The sequence below is a fragment of the Arvicanthis niloticus genome, chromosome 15 (genome assembly GCF_011762505.2).
Source record: "Arvicanthis niloticus isolate mArvNil1 chromosome 15, mArvNil1.pat.X, whole genome shotgun sequence".
In the NCBI taxonomy this organism is placed as follows: Eukaryota; Metazoa; Chordata; class Mammalia; order Rodentia; family Muridae; genus Arvicanthis; species Arvicanthis niloticus.
In genome coordinates, this window is record NC_047672.1 from 40,228,429 (window position 1) to 40,251,500 (window position 23,072).

The 23,072-nt window shown below is 38.5% G+C and overlaps 1 protein-coding gene across 2 annotated transcripts in view; it reads right to left on the reverse strand.

The window, feature by feature from the left end:
* Cped1 (cadherin like and PC-esterase domain containing 1) overlaps positions 1–23,072 on the reverse strand; it is a 263,483-nt gene that overhangs the window by 104,552 nt on the left and 135,859 nt on the right. For both annotated transcript variants that reach the window (XM_076913661.1, XM_034519389.2), the window contains exons 10-15: positions 22,724–22,828; positions 20,786–20,943; positions 17,297–17,367; positions 14,952–15,002; positions 9,652–9,838; positions 8,327–8,495 (exon numbers count right to left, since the gene is read on the reverse strand). In XM_076913661.1, coding sequence (XP_076769776.1) covers positions 8,327–8,495; positions 9,652–9,838; positions 14,952–15,002; positions 17,297–17,367; positions 20,786–20,943; positions 22,724–22,828 — 741 coding nt within the window. The remainder of the gene's footprint in view (positions 1–8,326; positions 8,496–9,651; positions 9,839–14,951; positions 15,003–17,296; positions 17,368–20,785; positions 20,944–22,723; positions 22,829–23,072) is intronic.

Genomic DNA, 23,072 nt, shown 5'->3' on the forward strand with positions numbered 1-23,072 from the left:
AAGCTCACAAGCACTTTTTGAGTCTATGAGAAGAAGCAATAGAGGTGTAGCTCCACAGATGACTGTCTCTGCAGCAAGTATTATATTGAGTAGCATTTTCCTTCAAAAAAAAAAAAAAAAAAAAAAAAAAAAAAAAAAAAAAACCATAGCATCATTGAAGGACCACACATGATTCTAAAAAACTATGTTGTAACATAGATTCCATTTTTATATTAGAGCCAGAAATGAAACAATCACATGAAATAATCAAATTAGTAAACTTCTTGAAAAAAGTAGGCACTCAATAAATTGAATGTTAATAGTATATATTTAACTCAGAAATGATATTAACCTTCCTATATCTATCATTATTCTGCTCTAGATTTTGAGTTTTTAGGAGAAAGACATACACCTGAGAGTTTTTCTAATTCTGAAGTAGCATATACATTGGCTATGAATGTCATTTGTTGCATTGGAGATTCAAAACTTTCATCAGGGACTCAATGGCATGCCTTGTGAGTCTCTGACAGTGCCAGGGACTAGAGGCATCCTTTGCTCTCCCTTGTCCTACGGAAAGCCAACCCATGTGGCTTATCATGCCTTCTACTGTTGGTTTGGTCTCTTTCCTGATGAAAACTTTTGGCAGAGTTCCTTTGGACTTGAGAAACAGGGAAGGATGTGGAAAATATTACAGAAAAGCTTTGGGACCCTTCAGAGATATTAAAGCTGGAACAAAGTAGAAGCTGGCATCTGAAGCTAATAAAGAGACTCGCCCGCTTCATGTATTTCTCTTTTAGTGATGGTATCCTTCAAGGTTTCAAATGTAGTATTTGAAGTCCAGTTTGTTCAGAGTATTTTCTTAGAAGACATAAACAACAACAACAAAAAGAACACCCCTCCTCTTTTCTATTTCCCTGTCCAGCTTAGAAATCAGAGCACAGGTTCTCCGACTGTCAAAGCAGACCTTACAAACAACATGAGGAAAGAAAATAGAAGTGTTTGTTCCACATGCAACTGTCGTGTACAGAAGAGTTTTTTTGATTGGTCCATTCCTTCCAGGAGGGAAGAAAAGGCTTATGAGACTCAGGAGGAAAACAAAGTCTCTTCTCAGAAAGCAGGTCAGGATGTTCTTGAAGGACCCTCCTCAGTTTATAAATAAACTAATGCCATGGGAGGAGACTCTGAGCAGCCCAGAGGAGATTTGTGAGGACTTCTCTGCACATTGCACAGAGAGCTCCCAGGCTGCAGCTTTCTGAGATGTCACCCCTGTTAGGGTGGGCTTTTAAGTCATCCCTGCTCCTGTAAGTAATCCCTCATACATTCCTGCTAGAAACCCCAATAGAAAGTCTTTGGTTCACAGTGTTGGACCTTGTCAGCATCATCACTTCAATCTGTTGCGGGATCCTTGTCTGGTGTGAGAGATGTATGTGATGTGTGTCCCCAGGAAGTCTCTCACTCAAGACACTCAAGTCTCTCATTCACTCAAGGTGGTAAGAAAGACCAGTTTTCTTCCACCACGTGGCATTGGCTCTACTGTGCTAACATAGGGGAGAGTTTATTTCTAATCATGGAAGCAGATGTGGCTCAGAAAGACACACAAAACAGATGTGGCCAGCAAAAGACTTTATTTAAACACTAATTTGTCTGACCATAAGTTATGCATTGGATGAATGTGTAACACCACTCTTTTACCAACATAGAGTGGTAATTTATTTTAAGTGCTAAACAGATTGTAAATTAAAGGGCACCCTGCCCATCATCACATGCTTTTAAAGAAATTGAACTCCACACAAAGAAGACTGACTTCAGTGACAATACCTCCTGGCTACTGAGAAGTCCTCTACACTCAAAATGTCAGGTGACACATTGCTTATAGAAAGAATCCAGCCAGGCCTTCCCTTGATACCATGTGCAATTTTGAAGAAAGCCCATAAAACCTCATTCAATCTACAGCTTCAAGTGTGCAAACCCAGCAAAACTAAGCATTTTAGTCAAGAGTCCTTAATACATCCTGGGTCATTAATAATGAAATGGGTTCAGTCACCGCAAATCCCCCATAATGAAATGGATAAAGAAGATTCATTCTTTATTAGGCACAAAGCCTAAGGCACACAATATTTTTGGGGGGCTTATGACAATATTTGAATGTCTGAGCCTACTGGAGTAGGCTCTAGTAAATTTGGTGCCTGGCAGTTAGTGTGCTACATTAATTTTTAAAAATTGTAATATGTATTGACTTTGGTGGTGGGAAGGGCAGAGGGACATGCCATAATATCCATGTGGATGTTGGAGGACAACTTGCAAGAGTCAGTTGGTTCTCTCCTTCCACCATGTGGTCCTGGGGATCAAACTCAAGTCATCAGGCTTGGTGGCAAATGCTCTTCAGCTGAGCCAATCACTGGTCTCTGACTGAATTTTAGACAAGGTAGTTTCAATGCATGGAAGACTTCACAGGGTGGAACCCCACTATAAGTTGAGGAGAATTTATAGCAAAACCGCACTTTTGCCACAGATTACACAGGAAGCCTGGACTAGGTTTCTAAGCACTTCTAAAGTCTTGACTTCTCAGTTACATTTTTTTTCTATAAAGGGGAGAGGAATTTTTTTAAAAAAATATACTCATGTCCAGGGTTACAAGTAAATAAAACAGGATGGTGACGTGCTTGAGTGAAGGCTTGGCACATAAGGAATGTTCTGCTTTCAGACTTCCACGCCTGCCCCTTTGCGCTTGCCGACTGCACTCTGGCACACAGTATTAAGAGCAGAACACAGGGCAGAGCAGGCACTTTGAACTCATTACTACTTGGGAGCATGGCACAGTCACAGTGCAATAGATGCCATTGTGGGAAAACTGGTAAGCTGAAGCAGGTGAGACAACGAATGGATGTTGTCACTCAGTGGACTGATTGAGTGATGACATTGGTGTTTCATCAATAATTATCAATGAATACATCCCTATTCTGTTATCACTTTTTGCTAAGACCTTACACAAACATCTTTTTGAACCACTTGACTGTACTTCTTGGTGGTGTTTGGAAAGGTGAAAGAATAAATGAATTATAAAGCATTTACACTGAATTGGAGTCATTTGCATAGAACTTAGTGACATAACATCTAAGTGGCTAATTTCTCTTTTTGTAAAGTGGCATATGCCAGTTAATAAAATGTATAGATAAAGCTGAACATCTTTTCAAATACTATTTCCTCTTTCCTCAGGATTTTTCCTTTGTGTATAATAATACATTTTAAGATAAAAAATGGTTCTACCAAATACATCCATGGAACTCAGTCCTCTAGGCTTCCGCTGTGTGGCTTTCTTGTTGACCTTATTTAAGGCTCTTTCATGACACAAGCTTTGGGGAGACATGTACACTAGACTGTAGATCAAGTGCATAAATCAATTTCTGTGTAGTTATTGTTATCCACATCAAGAATTAGATTTGGAAACAGGTAGTAAAAGAAATATTTCTCCATATGTATTTCAATTTCCTTAGAACATAAATATATTTTATTATTTCCTAAACATGACATTTTTTTAGCCACAGTAACAATTTATTTATTATTTTCTAAATCTTTCCTCTTAGCAGTAAAGCCTTATATATTGATGGATAAATCTCAATGCAGTCATATTGTATGTCAGTCACATGATGGTTTTAGGTTTCATTAAGAACATGCTTTCTGTAATTGAATGCACACATGTGTGATTGTAGTAATTACATTAGAAAAGATGGCTGAACAGTGAGTAGAATTAGACTTAATTAAAATGCAAAAATGATAAAATAGAAGAATGATTCTCCAGCACAGAGCATTTAAGGAATACCTGTAAGCCATTCATGCTCATTTAATACCATGTTACACAAGGAAGAATGGTTATTGCTTTAAGTGGGTGGCTTTTCACTGGTGCTGATTCTGCACCATGGGAGACATTGGCAATGTCTGGGGGCACACATTGCCACCACTTTTAAAAGGGTCCATGATAATGTTTAGATAACTTTCCTTGTATTATCCTGGACCAAAAATCAGTGGCACTTGGGAAGAGATTGAGTGGTTCCAACCTACTTATTTATATCAATTATAAAAAATTTTTCCTTCTTACCTACAATGACTAAAACCCCTTTGGAGCCACTATATACAATTTAAGTTGTCAAAACCATAATTGAAATAAAGATACTACATAATATCAAATAGTTTATTATGGTCAAGTTCATAGTTAGTAATGCTTAGATGCATAAAGAATAAAAAAATAGCTTATAATTTAACAATCCAATTATTTACCAGAATACCATAGTAACTGGCTTTTAATTGAGTGCTTTGCTTTATAAAACAGTATTGTGAATAGTTGATTCCCAGAAGGAAGGAGAACAGGAGGAAGAGAAATGGGGAGAGGGGCTTGATAGCATCTAAATGAAATTATTCTACTTTGGGTGTTTGAAAGTGGGCTGCTTTCTGTGTTTGCTATGGAATGAAATACCCTTTGTCAAAATCCATGTGTTAAAACAACTGCACTGAAGTAGAATTATGAGGTGAAACTTTTTAGGATATGATTAAGTCATGAAGGCAGTTCCTTAGTTCTTATAAAAGGGCTGGTGCCTGTTAGTGCCTTTTGAACACCTTGGAGGAAACTAGCTGAGGGTCGTATCTTGCTCTTTGGCCCCTGTACATATGGAACACAGCACACAGCGTGTGTCCTTTTGGCCTCTACTACAATGGGATCGTCCAGAAGACCTTGGCAGTTAAAGGTCCAAAGACTTGATCTTAAGTTTCTCAGCCTCCAGAACTGTGAGAAATAATCTTCTATTCTTTATAAATTACCCAGCTACAGGCAGTATGTTTTTTTCCCTTTATTTATTTATTTATTTATTTATTTATTCATTCATTTTTATTGGATATTTTATTTATTTACAATACAGATGTCATCACCTTTCTCCCTTTTCCCTCCCTAGAACCCCCTATCCTATACCCCCTCTTCCTTTATGCTTTTATACCATTTTGATTACAGGCATCTATTAAGGTCAGTTCTAAGTTGAGGGTCTAGCAATACAATAGATACAAATAGTTGAGGAACAAGCAATACAATAAACACAAATAGTCAAGGAACAAGAAAGGTATTAAACCCAATTATGTGAACACTCCCATTATCACTGTTTCTAAGGGCTTATCAGGATGACCGAAGTATCTGAGCCTACTTCCCTGTCCTAGTCCAAAATCATTTTCATGTCTGAAGCCTACTTCCTTGTTCTAGCCTAAAATTTGGATTCCTGTCTGAAATTACTTTGTTATGGCCTAATATTTAGATTCCTGCCTGAGATTACTTCTTTGTTGTAGCCTATGATTTAGACTCCTACTTGAAATTACTTTTTTGTTCTAGTCTAATGTCAGATTCCTTCCTGAAGCCTACTTCCTTGTCCTTGGCCCATGTCAGCTTCTTGCCAAGCAGCCCCAAAGGCTCTCCACCTCTTCCTCTTTTTTATTTAGTTAACAAGACTGATACAGGCAGTATGTTATAGCAACACTAATGGACTAAGATGTTAATTTAAAGCTGAACATAGATTCTATGAAGCCAAAATCTAATTTGAAACCCAGGGAGAAGTTTCAATTTCTCCTTTCACTAGAAAATAAAGTGTGATTAATGTTTAACTTCATTCCATATAGGCATGCATGTATATTTTAGGCGCTCAAATTAAACAATCTATCTGATAATTTGCAAAGAGTGTGCCATGAACTTTAATCTTAACAATACAGTAGCAGCAAAGGGGGAAAAGTTTGGAAGATCAAAACGTTTTAAGTTTTGCAATATATGTGTACTTTTCTGAGTTTAATTCTAAAATTCTCACATGACTAAGAATTGGTGATTAGAAACTTCATGCCTCCTGCTTGCTTTTCATTAAAACCTCTGCCCTGCTATCAACACTGAAACCAAAGCCCTTGATGTGACTAAGGGACTAAGCAGTAATCTTCATAGTCTCTTTTGCTAGATTCTTTGGATTTATGTGCAAAGTGTTCCCCAAGTATTGTATATGAGGGCTTTTTCTAAAGTGGCGGAACTGAGAAGAGAAGGCCCAGTTTAAAGGTGGGTGGCGCCATCCACAGCCAGGGTCCTGTGCTGAAGAAAAGTAAAAGCTGGGCTGAGCATTTATGTCTGACTCCTGACTCTAACGGAAACACAAACAACAGCCCACGATCCCGCCCCCATGCCTTCCTGGCTGTGCTGGTGAGCTAAAGCAAGCTCTTTCTTCCCCAACTTGATTTTGGCACATATTTTGTAACAGCAGTGAGAAAACTAATTAGCATAGAGGGGATTCTGGGTCTAATTTGAGGTGGAGCCCATGAGAAGCCAACTGGCCCAGGACTTCTGCCTTTCATATGGTGGCTCATGCCTAGCTAAACATTGGAAGTAAGCTACATTATTCACACCACACTCTTTCTGCTCACACATTTGAGAATTTTTATAAATGAAAGGCTAAAAAAAATATTATTAAACACTTTCCATGTTATAAAATATAGTACTTACTGAAGGACCACACAAATTTTCAGAACTAGGAACTTCTGGAAAGGATCCATACATAACTGAAATACTTTCCAGCAATTGTCTGTGAGATTCATCCCACAAGAATTTTCAGATATTTTTTTTCACATTATGGTAATAAGACAAATCTATTCTCTGAGGTAATTATTGCATGATAATTAACTTGTTTCTGATCAGTATTGTATTTGAGAAGTGAACCATGTCTTGGAGGATAACAATAGGAACTTTCCTTCTAACATTATTTTTCTTATTTTACTGAAGCAAAGTTCATATGCAAATTTGTCCATCCATTTCATACATACTTTCTGTGTTACAAAGGTAGCATACAGTAAATTATATAAGTTTTAAGTGTACAGTTTTCATATGTTTATACACCATATGTTCATATAAGTGGCCATTACCTAGATTAAGATCTAAAACATTTTCTCAAAAGGTCCCTTCATGTTTTGAGACATTGACATCTTCCAGAGAAACACTGTTCTGGTCTTTATTCTCATAAGTTACCTTTACCTGCTCTAAATGTCTTATCAATGAGACACAGTGTGACATTACATGCCTGGCTTCTTTTTTAATGGAACAAATAAAGAAAATATTGGACAGGGAAAACATGATCAAAATATATTGGATGAAATAAAATTTAAATTAAAGAAATAAATTAAAAATAATAAAATAAAAGTTTTACCATACATATGATCCACAGGTATTAAGGAGAGAAAGACTCTCAGAGAAGGACAGTGTCTTTCTAAACTCAAAAATTTTAAAGCATCGCTTGGTATCCCTCTGAGTTCGTGAGAATTCCCAGGCTTGGGATTTCCTTAGAAAATTAAAATGGAAGGAGAGAATAACTTTATGGAATGATAAGCTCTTGGTAATAGATGTGTGTGAAGTGTGATGGGGGAGGGGATGGAATGTGATGTGTGGCCATAGATTATCAACAACCACAGGGTCCTTAGCACTCACCAAGATGCAGTGGGTCATATCCCTGTTTAATCTTTTCTATTGCAAAGCTGCTGGCAGCAAGCACATCCATTCTTTGGATAGCCTATCATTTGTGATTATACTTTCTGACTGGATTAAGAGATATATGGTTAAAGTTCTAACTGCTGTTCCCTTGGCATCATCTGTACTGAGGGTATGTACACGGTATGAGAAAATGTCAAGGGGTTATGAGTGTACTACAGTTCTTTAAAGGAAATCAAGAGAGAGCTGACAAAAAGACAAAGGCAGAGAGGGTTATAGTCACCGTCTGCCTAAACCAATAAGGCTAGAAAATGGAATGTGTTTCTCAAAGGAAAAGCCGCAGTCTTGAGAAGTGATTCAGGTCTGAGGCATGAATGAGATACACATCTATGCCAAGCAAATTTCATTTATTTAGTATCCTTGGTATTACAAAATTCTATAATCTCTCTCTCTCTCTCTCTCTCTCTCTCTCTCTCTCTCTCTCTCTCTCTCTCTCTCTCCTCTCTCTCTCTCCAATAAATTCTACCGGACCTAGTTTAAAATGTCTAAAGGAGATCCAGGGACAAATCCAAGAAAAACAAGAAAATCTAAATGGGCAGTGTAAAATCAAATCCACAGCTGCTGCTGCCAGACAGTTTTAAACGGCAACCATGGTAAACCCCTAAGCCCAGTGAGTGCAGACCACACTGAGAAGAAACCCCAGAGTGCAGGTTGCACATACCTGCTGGGGCGTAGGCTTTGCTGCAGAGACCACAGCTGAGAGAGGCACAAGGTTGCAGGTGACAGTTTCACTTGGCCTTTATCACATGGATTAACTAATCAGTTCCAATTCAACACAAATGAAATGCAAAATTCACTCACTTGTACAAAGCCGCACGCTGTGAAGTCCTCGAAGAAGGGCAGACTCGGGCGGTCTTCTCTATAGATGGTGAGTTTATACGTGGTTAGGGCGTCACCCTCTGCTCGAGATTCATCCACCACAAGCATGGAGATTCTGTTCATCCCTAATCCCAGAGGGTAGTTGGCAAAGCTGAGGGCGAGGAGTGGGAGGAGATGGAGAAAGAGAGATGGATGAGAATTAATATGCATGGAGACAATTATTCAGCCCAAACAAATTCAGACATCAGCATTATTCATTATTATTATTATTGTTACTATTTATCATTATGATGGCGCTCATTTGCCTAAAACATAAGATCTGCATAATTTTATAAGAAATATGAAATATAAAGAATGAAATCTCCTTTTCCTAGTTCTTTGCTATGCTGGGGGTTGGGGGGGGGGAGGTCATCTTCCAGGACAAGTCATGTTCTTCATTAACTGGAGGGAAAATAAAACTAATCTTTATTAACCACCTGTCGGACTCAGGCTTTACTTCTACTATAATACCTCTATACAAAACCAGGATTAGCCTTATTATAAACATAGAGACTATTGAGAAGAACTGTTATCAAATTGCCTCAAGTTACATGGTAGAGCCACGGTAGGACCCAGACTGGAGTGACAAGGATCCTCTTTTCCTTTCTGTATCTTATTTCATTTTTTTTCTTCTTTCTTTTCTCCCCTCCCCACATCTGCATTTCTTCCCTCTTTTAACAGATGTTCTCATATATCCCAGGCTGACCTCCAAGTGAGTATCGAACCGGAGGTTTTGTGCATGCTAGGCAAGCACTCTACAGAGGTTTCCCCTGAGCCCAAAGCCTCTTCTTTATACTAAATAGACTGTCATCGATGCCAGGCGCGTTTCTTCCCCTTCAATATGCAACTGTATCCTCCTCTCTGAAGACACTGTATATAAATGAGGTTCTAGTCCTGTTCAATTTTTTCGAACAAAAAAGGTTGAAGCCTTTTTAAAAATATCTATAGAAAATAGCAATAAATACATAAGCAAATCCTACAAGATGAGGAAAGTTGGTATTACGATGCCCACACATTGTCACCTCTGGCTGATCAGACTGGAGACGCTGGCTTAGGGTAAAAAGGTGGGGGGGGCTTGAAGGTCGGTTGAGAACCAGTTTGTTCTCTAACACATGAAGTCTGGAAAAGGAAGGATTTCATACTGCTGTGCTCTCCAGAAGGGCTGTGGTTCAGCTTTTCTGAACAACACTATTAAAGGCAGGATCAGACAGCTGCTTCCTGGTGAAAGACCAAGTCATCCCTGTGCACACGCCCTACACAGCCCATACCTTGGCCCTGCCTGCTCCTGCAGGTGCACCTTGCACTGACACTTAGAAGTCTCTGCTCCAATCCTCACGGTTAGCACATCAAATGGAACTTCACAGTAATAATCTTTGATCTTCGGATTAAACTCAGGGCTGAGTTCTAAATGGGGATGGGTGAAGATCTTCTTGATATGGCAGAGTGTGTCTTCCTCTGTTACAAAGACAGAAAGACAAAGGCAACTGTGAACTGCATATAGATTCTAAAACTGCATGTGATTGAGGTGTTTCCCCTCCTACACTTGTGTACAGTTGCAGGGATCAATGACTTTCCATTCAGGACCCAGACACAACTGACTTGTGGCATCAGCTTGATTTCCAGTTTGTCAGCTATGGGGAGCCTCCGCAGACCAGCTGTTCACTTTTTTGGTTTACTACAAATTATTTGTTTCCTAATCCTTGAAAGGATAAAAAGTACAGAAGGTAAGGGAAAATGTCTCTCCTATGCAATGATAACATTCTTATATCATCTCAGTTAATTATGTAAATGGAGACAATAACTCCGTATGACAGCGACCGAAAGAAGCTAGCAGGTAATCAGGAAACTTTGTTAATGGAAAATGTTATTAAATCGCCGTTAGTTGATAGAGGAGTAGCAGGGTAGAATAAAGAATGTGAACTTTGGTATCATACCACACACAGAGGTCAAAATATCCACAGAACATCCTGAAATTCCTCCCCAAGCCACCTCAACGGTGGAAAAAAATGTCAGAAATTTAAAAAAAAAAAAAAAAAAAAAAAAAGGAAACGCCATATCTGTCCAAACCTGCTCTCGAATCTAGAATGACTTCATGCCACCCGTTGGCACCTCATTTTATAGCAAACACTGTCTTGGTCCAAGAGAAGGAAAACAGCTTTGGCTGTGCGCGCGGGCGCACACACACACACACACACACACACACACACACACACACACACACACAGAGCAGAGCAGCCTCTGTTAGGTTACATCTAATGGTATTTGGAATGGACAAGTGCCTAAGAGTTTATCAAAACTGGTTTTTAATAGTTTTCAATATCTACCAAGTATTACCTATTCTTTACAACAGTCAACAAAGCTGGAGCAAATGGAGGTATAGAAAGTGCTCCTGAAATCAGCAAAGCGAGGGCGCCCTAGCACCACTTGGGATCCAGTGATATTGATTAGTATAGCAAGAAACGGTACAACTGAGTTCCATGCCAGAAGGGACAGAACTGGCGTTAGTGAAAAGACAATGTTCTGGCCCTGTCTGTCTCTCTCCTTTTATATGGCTATCACAATGGTTTCCCGAAAAATCAAATCTGATGGTTTGTTTCCCAATTCTAGTGGTTTCTCATCCTTTCCAGAGACAAACTAAAGCAGGGGACAGGAATTCCACTGGTTCCTCATTGCTTTGCTGTCCATCGACTTTGCTATCATGTCCTGGACTTTGAGGGATATAAAGAAGCTTCTTCACTCAGTTTAAATCAATCACTACCTGCTGTACTCCAGTTCTGAGACCTGTGTCTCCAAATAGCTACCTGCATGCTCTACACAACGAAAGTTAATATGTGTGTTTCTGTCTCCCATTCTACGGTTTCCTTGCCCATGGAAGAAAAGCCATTCATCAAGTATAAGTGAAGAGCACAATGGTATCATAAAGACAGTGTAATTTTAGTTTGCAGAAAAGTCTTACTTAAAAAACCCAACAAGTCAATTTTGTTGAATTTCTTGATGATTTAAACAAACCGCTTAATTTTACTTGGCATCTGAAAAAAACAAGTCAACCAAAGATTTTTATCATATATATATATATATATATATATGTATATGTATATGTATATGTATATATATAATGTATGTGTATGTATATGTATATATACACAAGAATATAAGTACAGAGTAATATATATATATACATATTATATATATATATATACATATTATATATATATATATACATATTATATATATATGTATATATATATATTACTCTGTACTTATATATTACTTATATTACTCTGTACTTATATATATTACTTATTATATATAATATTATATATTACTTATATACTTATAATATTACTTATAATATATAATATTATATATTACTTATATTACTCTGTACTTATATATATATTACTTATATGTACATATATATGTATATATGTATATATATAATCTGGGAGAGGGAGAGGGATATATACATATATATATGTGTCATCTATAATATCAATAATCTGTCTCAGTTTGATTCACAAGAATATGAGTACAGAATATTGTAACTCACACAGAAAATAATCATTGCTTTAATTCAAATTGCACTGCTTCTTAATAGGGTATTGATTCTTGAAATCAAAGTCCTACCCACCCCAGCCACAACATGGCCTCAAGGAGTGGAGAAAAGCAGAGTGAAAACAGGAGGTGAATAGTCATGGGATTTTATCCAAAAGAACGCTCTGACCCCAGCATGATACTAAACAAACAGGAGCTGTGATCAGCACCAGTTAGGGAGGGCTGAGCTGCCCAGGCACGAAGGGAGTATAAATACTCTTTTGTGCTCAGAACTCTTGAATGAATAGCAAAGCAGTAAATTGTTCTATCAGCATGAATCATAGACAGTGTATTTTAACTTATTAGACTTTCTTTCTATTTTTCTATATTTCATTTATGTCATTTGACACAAAGTCTTCCTATACATCCCACTCTGGCCTTGAACTTGTGATCTTCTGGCCTTGGCCTTCCCGATTCCCTGGGATTACAGGCATGCATCACCTCTATAAACTAAGAATATATTTTTATAACAATTCACTGAGAATTAATTTCCTTTTGGTTTAAACTATGTTTCTTTTTATATTTCACGGAGTAGTCACTGTTTTCAAAGTGTGATTTATACTTCTTATAAATTGAACCTATGTCCACATGAGATGAAATAAATAGGCAGCTACTTCCTTAAGCAAGATTTTAGCAAGACACCCCCACCACCACCACCACCAAACTTTCCACCTCTGTGTTGGGTGCTACATCCTGGACCCTTACTTAAAAATTGATTTATCTCTGACATCATTACAACTGAATGAAGGTTACTGCCTGTAAACACCTGGTGTGTCCTTGGCATCTCTCCCAGTCCAGTTCTAACTTGTCTCGGGCCAGCTTACCTTAGATCTATGGAGAACCCAGCATGAGGAATGGTGATAGCAGGCTGCCTAACCTACTTGGCAAGCACACATGGGAAAGTTGTCTGAAGGTTTGGTTGTTTTTAACGGGTTTCTTTTAACTGTAGGATTTTATTGCTCTCTAGATGGATCATCATAACTCATCCTGAACACAGGAAAAGCTTATACTCTTAAAGATAACCCCACCCAAGCAGCAACGTCACCAGTGTATTTTTAAATAATATATCAGACCATAAAACCGGGGAGATTAATTGTAAAGATCCAGATAGGATGAATTTTTAATCAGGGAACAAACAACTTGAACAAAGGTGAAGAGATTTTCTGACAATGTGCCCGGCATCTGTGACGCGTTGCCTGGGAACCGAAAGCCATGAGATCATCCAGCGCAGGATACGGAAGCCCAAAGAGATGCAAGCTTTTCCAAGTTGCATTTAGCCCTGAGCCTACCTCCCCTGGATATGCCCTTAAAAATACTACTACTGCCAATTCTACTTTTCTCATTGAGCCCAGTTTTTGCTTTTAAGTCATACTACAAACAGCAGTGACCCCGGAGAAATAACCAGGTCTTGTGTGACCAGAACTTATGTAATCAGTAGTTGGGGGTCGAGGTGGGGACACTGGCTCTCTTTTCCCTGGTAAATTCAGTAGTACTTGAAAAACTTTCAGTCTTTAACTGAAGGCACTTTTTTTTTTTTTAAATTTAATTAAACACTAATACTACTCCATCTAGCATGATATTTGATATGATTGTTTTAAAAGGTTGAATAAATACCAGTATTTAGAAGGCAAAAAATGGATAGTATTAAATTATAACTTTTATTTATTAAAAATTAAGCCTAAGTTTATACATATATACATTCCAAGACAAGTTTTCTTCTTCTTTCTTCCCTCCCTCCCTTCCTCCCATCCTTTCTTCCTTTTGTTCTTTCGTTTCCTTTTGCTTTTTTTTGAGATTTTTTTTTCTCTTTGTAGTCCTGGCTCTCCTGGAACTATGTAGACTAAGCTGGCCTCAAATTCAGAGACCTGCATGCCTCTGCCTGAGTTCTGGGGTAAAGGCATTGTCCAGAAGACAAGTTTGCTAAATGCACATTTTACCAAAAAGTGTAAGGATTGATAGATGTGGATTTATTTTTAAGAGGTATATATTATTTTTTTAAAAAAAACCTAGAATGGAGAACTCTTAATTCTTTACTAATATAAAACATTAAGAAATTTCAGGAGTCTGGAGAATTGGCTCAGTGGTTAAAAGCACTATACTGACTGCTCTTCAAGAGGACCCAGGTTCATTTCCTAGTGGCTACATGGTGACTCACAATCATTTGTAATTTTGACTCCCTGAGTTATGAAGAGAAGAGGGGACCCGAGACCCTCTTCTGGCCTCCTGAAGCATCATGTACTCAAGGAGTGCACAGAAATACATTCATGCAAAACACCCATGCATGTAAAATAAAAAAGAATATTTTAAAAAGAACATTTAGGAGCTTAGGGTGAATCTGAAGGCCATAACCCAAATAGCTAAATGATCTTGAAAGTCAACTGAACTCACTAAAAATGATATGTTTACAAAACTTCTGTAAGTAGATCAAGCCAGATGAAGAAAATAATTTTTAAGTTTAAGTTTTGCATAAACTAAATTGCACATATAGCTTTATTATGTATAGTTAAAATCATGATATCATATGAAAATAAACTGGAAATTGAGTTTGAAGTTCTCAGTTGGTTTGAAGAGAGTTCTTCTCAAATACTTTCCATTACAGCAATTGCATAGGAAGAAAAAAATTACTTCAGAATAGTGAGCCTTCTGGAGATGACACATAAACCAAATTCCACCCCCAATGTAAAGCCTTAAGATTCCTTGGGTCCCTGAAAATGAGTCTACAAGTCACTGTCATTAGACAAGATATATATAGATAATATTTTAAACTATAAAACAGGATAAATAAAAATGAAATGCTTTGTTCATGGGGAAGTGATAAATATTAACCTAACCAGAAATGAAGCTTCTCAAAATTGACTTTAAAGAAACTAGCAGAATAAGACATCTGAGTACGATAAAATATTTATAGTTTTTCAAGGTTGAGTAGTATCTAAACTTTGGGCTATACTATGGAAAAACTTTAATCTCAACTCACCGTCACTGCAGTGTATATCTTTATTTTCATACAAAACTCCTGGAACTGCATCTAAAATAATAAAGAAAATATTAACTTTAAAAATAAAACTTTGAATTCAATGTAAAAATTGCAGGTTTCACTAATTATCTCTCTTTGTGTGTCTGTCTCTGTCCTATCACTCTGTCTTTCTGATTCTGTTGCTGTATGTCTCTGTCTCTCTCTATATCTCTGTCTCTGTCTCGCCACCTCCATTTCTCCATCTCTATCTCTGTGGCTCTGTTTCTCCTTCCCTCCCTTTCTTCCCTCCCTCCCTCCTTTCCTTCCTTCCTCCCTCCCTTCCTCTACCTCTCCCTCTTTCTCTGAATCTGGAGTTCACTGATTGGCTAGTCTGGCTACCCGGCAAAGCCCAAAGATCTGCCTGTCTCTATCCCCCCACCCCACTTCCAAGCTTTGAGGTTACTTACTGTAATAACATACCCAGAGTTTTGATTGCATTCTAGAGATGCAACGCAGGTGCTCACATACAAAAAGCAAGCACTTAACTGGCCATTGCTCCACCGCTCTCCAAGCATTTCTAAGTAAAGCTGACCACTACAATACATTCATCCAGCTACTGCTTTCAAAGCGCAAACCAGGAATTACTTCAAGTTGGAGAATACTGGAGAAATATCTTTACCCTAAAGGTAAACTATTACATTTTCTTCTAGCTCTGTGGTCCTATGCTATAATATCCTAAATTGTCGGGTGAAGTCATTCTAACTGCTTTTTTTTTTTTTTTTTTCAAGTATCTGGATAACTAAAAATCCATCTAAAAAGCTCTGGTAAATATTTATGGACAAATGAATGCATAAATACACAAGGTGCTTTAAAATATTCATTTAAAAAGAAAAAGGGTGGTGACAGAAGAGAGCCGTGCAGCACCAGAGAGAACCACAGTATTGAACTGGACCAAGGATCTCCTGGTACAGGGAAAATAAGAATAGATTTCACTGGTGGAATGGAGCTGGGTGGAGTTGGGAACAGAAGGGATCAGGTGGGAGGGGGAGGGAATACTGGGAGAAACAACCGGAAGGGGCGGTGTGGGGGGAAGGGATTTCCGGGTAGAAATCTAGAAATTCTATTGCACTGAGGTAGAAACCCAACAAGAACACGGTCCACAGAATCAACTGACAGGGATTGAGGGAGGCTCCAAGAGATTAGGGAGCCAATGGGGGGTCTGACCTAGGTCCTCTGCATACACGTTATGGTTGAGTAGCTTGGCGTTCTTGTGAGATTCCAAACACTGGGAGCAGGGGCTGTCTCTGACTCTTTTGCCTGCATGTGGGACCCTTCTACTGGGTTACCTCATCAGCCTTGATGCGATGGCATGTGCCTGTTCTTACTGTAGCTTGTTGTGCCAAGTTTGCTCAATGTTCCTGGAGGCTTGCTCGTTTCTGTGGGGAGGTGGAATGGGGGTGGATCTCGGGGAGAGGGGAGGTGTGTGTTGTGGGGGTAGACTGCAGAAAGAAAAACAGAAATCAGGATGTAGTGTATGAGGGAAGAATAAAAAACATCTAATTTTTGTCATACCAGAAGAAAATATTAAGGAAAAACGATCCATCAGTATAACTATTTGTTTTAACTGAAGAATCCCTGTTATAACCAGGAATTCTTCTAATACTGTGTGGTTCTCTTGGGGCAGGGGGAGGCGCGCACTGAATCTTCTAAGCAGCGGTTTAAGGCCCGTCACTGAGTTTGAAGGGCACTAGTCTGAGAACTACACATATTCTTCTTGATTATGTTCTTTTTGTTTGTTTGTTTTTTTGCTTTTCGAGACAGGGTTTCTCTGTGTAGCCCTGGCTGTCCTGGAACTCACTCTGTAGACCAGGCTGGCCTCGAACTTAGAAATCCGCCTGCCTCTGCCTCCCAAGTGCTGGGATTAAAGGCGTGCGCCACCACCGCCCGGCTTTGATTATGTTCTTAAAACAAATATTTAGCAGTAGGATTTCTGGTCTGAAAGGATACATTTTATTTAACTAAATAATCTATTCCTGCCCGTTAAGGAGTAAGACTGGAGCCTCTACATACCAAGCATGTGTTCTAGTGCCGAGTGCTAAGGCTCCAAGAGTAACGTTTAACCTGTACTTCCTAAGCTGTTATGTGGCCCCTAAACACTTGCTCTAATGTAAACATTTGCCATCATTAAGAGAATACTCACTCCCCCTCACTCTTCTCTCTATAAGAAGAAAAGTCCAATTTTCAGGAGAAAACTATCACTTCCTCATTTAATTTTTGGTTTTGATGGCTAATAGACTTAAACACTTTAAATATGCCAGATGCTACTTTTTGCTATGCTGTAATATGTGGGGCTATATGCATTTTACCTTTTTTACTTTTGATTGCTTCCAATGACCCCTGTGGTTTCTCAATGGTCTCATTTCTTGTTGGAGAATTCCTGTAAATACAGTACCGAGCAAGTCCAGGTCAACAAGGTGACACACTCTCTCTTCTCAGGTAAGCACAGTTATTTTGGCAAAGACAAGAAATAGTAGATTTCATTCTACAGCACCCTAGCTAGCCTCCAGTGAGGTGGTTGCGATCTTATTATCTCTAATCAGTAAGCGCATAGTTGAAGAAAACAAACTGAGCAACCTTGGAAAGCCTGGATTCAACAGAGGTGATTAAAAAATGCACATTTTCACTGGGATCTCTGCCTAACACTCCATAACTCTGAAGCCAAGAGCCTTGGAAGTCCTGAGGCACAGCCTGAGAATGTACACAAAATTAGAGAAACAGGCGTGGCTATAGGAAACAACTGGAGTTGCCAAAGCGTGTGTTCTTACCCTCCCTGGTAACCCACAGAGATGGCAAAGGTTGTTTATATCTTGGCACGATCACTTCGTTTTCTGTGTTGTTGAAGTAACCAAGTGCTCAGCTGGATGGACCTTTAAGTCCTTCAAACTGGAACTAAAATAACTTAAACTGCAGTCAGAAATTTGTCTGGTCTGGATAACAGAGAACACTGGGCACTGTGGTCTCTAGCCCTTGACGTGTCTTTCCTGTGTTATTATGATGCTTTGTTGTCTGTCACCCCATTAACATGGAGATAATAAATAGTGTTTGCTCTACACAGGAACACTGTGAGAATCAGATAAAATGCTAGGGCCAGAAACTGTGCTGAGCAGGGCGGCAGCACAAAGGTCAGCGAGGAATCTCAGCAGCAGCAGGCAGGAAGTCTTAAAAAAAAAATACAACCTAGCGTTAAAGCGATTTTGCTGACTGCTAACTAGTCTTTCTATCATTGCCTAAAGCCTGCTCTCCTTCTATGTAGACATCAAAATGGAGGCAAAAATGCAGTGACTCCCTCCAAGGGATGGCACAACAGATAAAGGATTCGTAGCAGGAGAGAGGAAGCTTTTGACGGTGGTGAGATTTTCAGAAGTTTCGTTACCTTTATTTTTGTAACGCTGGCGATCCAACCCAGGGCTTTCTACACAAAATTACTCTGCTAAAAGAGGTAAATCTAGCTGAAGTCTAAGTTTAAAACAAAATTTAAGAATCTGCCATGAAGAAGAACTTCTAGGAGACTCGTTCAACAGATACATCCCTGAAATTCACATGAACTGAGTTGTGGATACGGGGCTGTCTTAATGGAGTGAGAACTTGCATACTCCATCGTGCATTTTTCTTGGATGTTTGTGTGTGTGTGTGTGTGTGTGTGTGTGTGTGTGTGTGAATAGATCATTTTGAATTTGAATGTATTTTCTCAGAAAACATTTCCACAGAGCCAAGTACATATGCTACTTTATTTCCAGGAGCGTGAAAATTAAGGAAGATTCCCTACCCCTTAGATCGAGCCTTGGGTCTCACGCATAATGTTACCCACCACTGCTGATGTTCAGATTCCATTTTCTTACCCCATTGCTGTGCTACAAGCAAACGCTCTCTCTGTATTTCTAAGGAAGAATGAAGTCATTAGATCCAAGTGCTGAAGAAAACGGCAGAAGGATCGGTGTTCTGTATGTGTGTTCTGAAGGTTAGTATTGGTGTTAGCCTAATGTGTTACTCTGCTGATTTGTCTCAGAATCTTACTATCCCTCACATTTATATGAGAAGTATGATCCTCCCTGCAATAAAGCATGTGTGATTATGAAATATACATACTCACTGTTAAATCCCTAAAGATAATTTAAGCTGAGTACTTAAGAGACATTTTTACGAGCATTTTGGTGACTTTTGATAAATATCAGAAATAGGCTTGTCAGTATTCATATAGAAAGGTATTTTTTAAAACATATATGGCTTTCCTTATAAAGAAAATGTGCCCTCTCCATAGATGCTGAAATGGCCTCTGAGTGGCACAGGAACACAAAAGGGAAGATACATTGCTTCTCATCACCTATCTGCACTCCAGTGTGATATGCACAAAGCTTTCTTATGTAATTCCTCTGGGATAACACAAGGTAGGCAGCCTAAGTCATAATTACACACAAAGACACTGAGTCTTAAAAGACTTACTTTGCCTGCTAGCCCCAATAAGCTCTAGTCCTGGGACTTTTTGATCCACTTTTCTGCGATTCAGAATGATTGCTATCCTTTATAATTATACTCAACGGTGACCATTATTACATTGCTTTAAGGCAAGCGAATCCAGTCTTCTCATTTTAATCAGTCCATTGTTGAACCTGGTCTTATATGACGTTCTGGAGATGACTGGACAGGGAACAAATGTTCTAAAAGCTTGCAAATCTCTAGGGGAACTTACTGAATGTTAAAGACAATACAAACAGGCTCCGTGAAATGTTAGCGTCTGTTCTTTGCGTATCTATACAGATGTACAAGGCAGTCTTGGATGATTGGAGTGAAGGTTAAGTAAAAAAAAAATGTGGCTTTATATTGTATTATTTAAAACAATTTTCAAGCACACAGGGAAAACCTCTTTGGACTTATTGAAGGAATAAAGCCAAGGTTATAGAGCTTTTGTAATCAAAGTCAATGTTAATGGTAGGTGATGTTCTAAGAAGTCCTCAGATACAACACTACTTGTATTTTTAATTACAAATGAGTTTCTTATAGTCACTGTCTCCTGACACAGAAGGAAATAAGGGATAAGGGAACATTGCTGAAGCGATTCCCAACAGTGACTTTAAGGGACATAAATGAGTGTCATGTCCCTTAGCCTTTCATCTCGCTGGGAGGCTTAGGTCTAATTCTGTTTTCCTGGCAGTAGAAAAATCAAATGCTCTCTTAATTCTACCCATATTAAAGAACAGCAAAACTTTAAGTGCGTCCCCTTTGCCAGCTCACTGGAGGCATTAATATCTCACCTGTCTGTCCCCTCATGGCTACCTCTTGTTAGAGTGGACATGAAGATGGGGAAAGAACTCTCTAAAAGCCAACCAGACAAAGCACAGTATAGACTTATAAAATTAGACTAATTTTTTTTGTTGTTGTTCAGGATAAAGTCATGCCTTTCTAACTCCCAAATAAATGTGCCTGCTGTATCTAGCTCCAGGATGATGGATGGTTCGTAACACAAGCCCCGTCTAATCTCGCAAATGCTTCAGTAATCCAAAGGTACAGATCACGAGCTGAAACGATACTGGAATGTTTAATTTTAAACATTACTTTGTAATGGAGTCACATCTTAGTTTGTTTGGAACTGTTGGATGTCTTTTTTTTGTTACAGGGTCTGATGACCACCAGAACCATTATGGTTTCAGTGCTTGAAAGTCATTTATTTTCCAGACCATGAATTTTTGGGCACACTTCTTTTTTTGTTGCTTGCTTTAATGTAGGCAAAGCCTTTTGAAATCAATCTTTTAGACTTAAGATTTCTTGGACTGCACAATTCAAATTTGTGGCTCTCTTACCATTCCAGTGGATGTAGCTGTGCCTTTTTATTCGTGAGCCAAAATTGTTCAAATACATTCAAGAGAGACCAGTACTGGGACAGGACTGAGCCAGGCGTTGCCATATCATAAAATTCACCCATCAGAGACTGAATCCCAGGAACAGTGGACGGGAAGAGCTGAGAAGAAATGTTCAAAGAAAACGTCAGCAGAACAACAACAACAAAAAAGATCAGTTGAAACTTTGAAAAGTAATTTGAAATGTAGTATTTTTGGATAGTAATTATAGTTAGTTGGATATTGTTTGGTCAAGCAATTTATTAAAAAACCTGCTGGTCAAGGGCTGGGAGGATAACGATGCCTTTGAAATGAAAGCAGGAAGACCCCCAGTTAGATCTCCAGATGCTACAAGAAAGCCAAGCATGATCTCATTCAGCGTCCAACATGAGAGGCAGAGACTCATGGACCCCCTGAGCTCACTGATGAGTCCTGGGCCAATGAGAGACTGTCTCAGAACACAAGGCAGACGGTACATGAGGAATGATAGCTGAACTTCTCTCCTGACCGCCATATACTCACACACACTCACACAGACACTCACACACACACACACAGAGAGAGAGAGAGAGAGAGAGAGAGAGAGAGAGAGAGACAGAGACAGAGACAGAGACAGAGACAGAGACAGAGACAGAGACAGAGACAGACAGAGACAGACAGAGGCAGACAGAGACAAACAGAGACAGACAGACAGACAGAGAATTTATCAGTCACTACTATAATTTAAATTCTGGCACTGTTTTCGAGGCTTTTAAAGGTTGCTTTTAAATGCATTATGAAAGTCACTGATGATATTTCTAAATGGAGTCGCTTTTTTTCCCCCTTCCTTGTCAGTGACTATACATGGGTCTCTCTTTTCCAGCAATCAAAACCTGAAAACAGCCTGGTAACCGAGGAAGTCTGGCAGTGGGGAAATAGAGAAGTACTTTAGTGCTACAAGCGAATTAAGCCAGGGTGAGAACTGTGCATCTCACAAAAAGGAAATTGGTTATCTTGTTTCTACTCTGAGTCAAGAAATTGAGGATTACCCTTGTTTCTTTACTTCTCCTGTTTCTGCAGAGACCATCTGCACCACATGTATTTTGAGTGATGAATTCCTACTGGTTGAGTGGGTGTTAGCTTGGTCAACTGGTTACAACTCGCATAAGTAACATATGTGTATACAGGCTGAAAAAAACTACAAGGAATATTTGAACCTTGCATCAAATTAGTAATTTGATAATTAATTTTAAATACTATTTTAAGATAGTTTTATACAAAGAAATATCAAGTAACATACAAATTAATTTTATTCTATAGTCTTCCGTTAGTGGCAGAAAAGAAAGAAAACACATCAGACATGGACAGTCACACAAACACTGAAGCTTTGATATTGACCAATAAGCTGATGAACATCCTAAAGTATCAGGGTGAGAAAAACATGTCCTTTTACACATTGAAACAGGTAAGAGCTGTTATGAGTATGGGATTCACATATACTCTATTATTGGACTCTTGCAACATTGTTACTACCAGTTAAGATTAGGCTGTTTTTAAAAGTCTTATTATGTTAGATGATATTTAATTTTGTTCAATAGGATAATAAAAAAGTAACAAATAATGGTTTCTTGTATATGACCCAAAGCTAAAAATGAAAGTCCTTAGAAAAATAACCTTCTCCAGAGAACCTTAACACCCTGTCAGCTACTATGATGTCATATCCTTTACCTCTGGTAAATTCCATACTATTAGAAAACAGAGCAAAGCATAGACATCTTCCCAAAAGGACAAAAATAGCTTATAAAACGGTTGTAAAGAAATATCTGTGTGTGATCTGAAGGGAAAAATCGGGCAATTTATGGCTAATCTATTAATGTCATAATGTCAGTCACCAAGTGGAAAGAAATGTCACTTTTGTTTTACCAGTTGGAATTGTCCCAAACTCCCAAGTTCCTTTACAAAAGTTCTAATTGAGTGAATTTCCTCTAAAGACAAGCACTGGTTTAACTCCTTTTGATAGTTTCCATCCTAGAAAGAAAAGAAAGAAAGAAAGAAAGAAAGCTTTCAACAACCAGGACCCAGTCAAATCATCTTTCCTCATCCCCACTAAACAAATCAATTAAACTCTGTAACAGTTAAACTTATTAAAATTATAGAATACATAGAAATGATGAGTTGTCACGACAATATCCAAAGATTAAAAAAAATAATGATAATTGATAAGACGGACTTTCTGAGTTAAGCCAACGTTGCCTCAGTAGAGAGGTCAGGG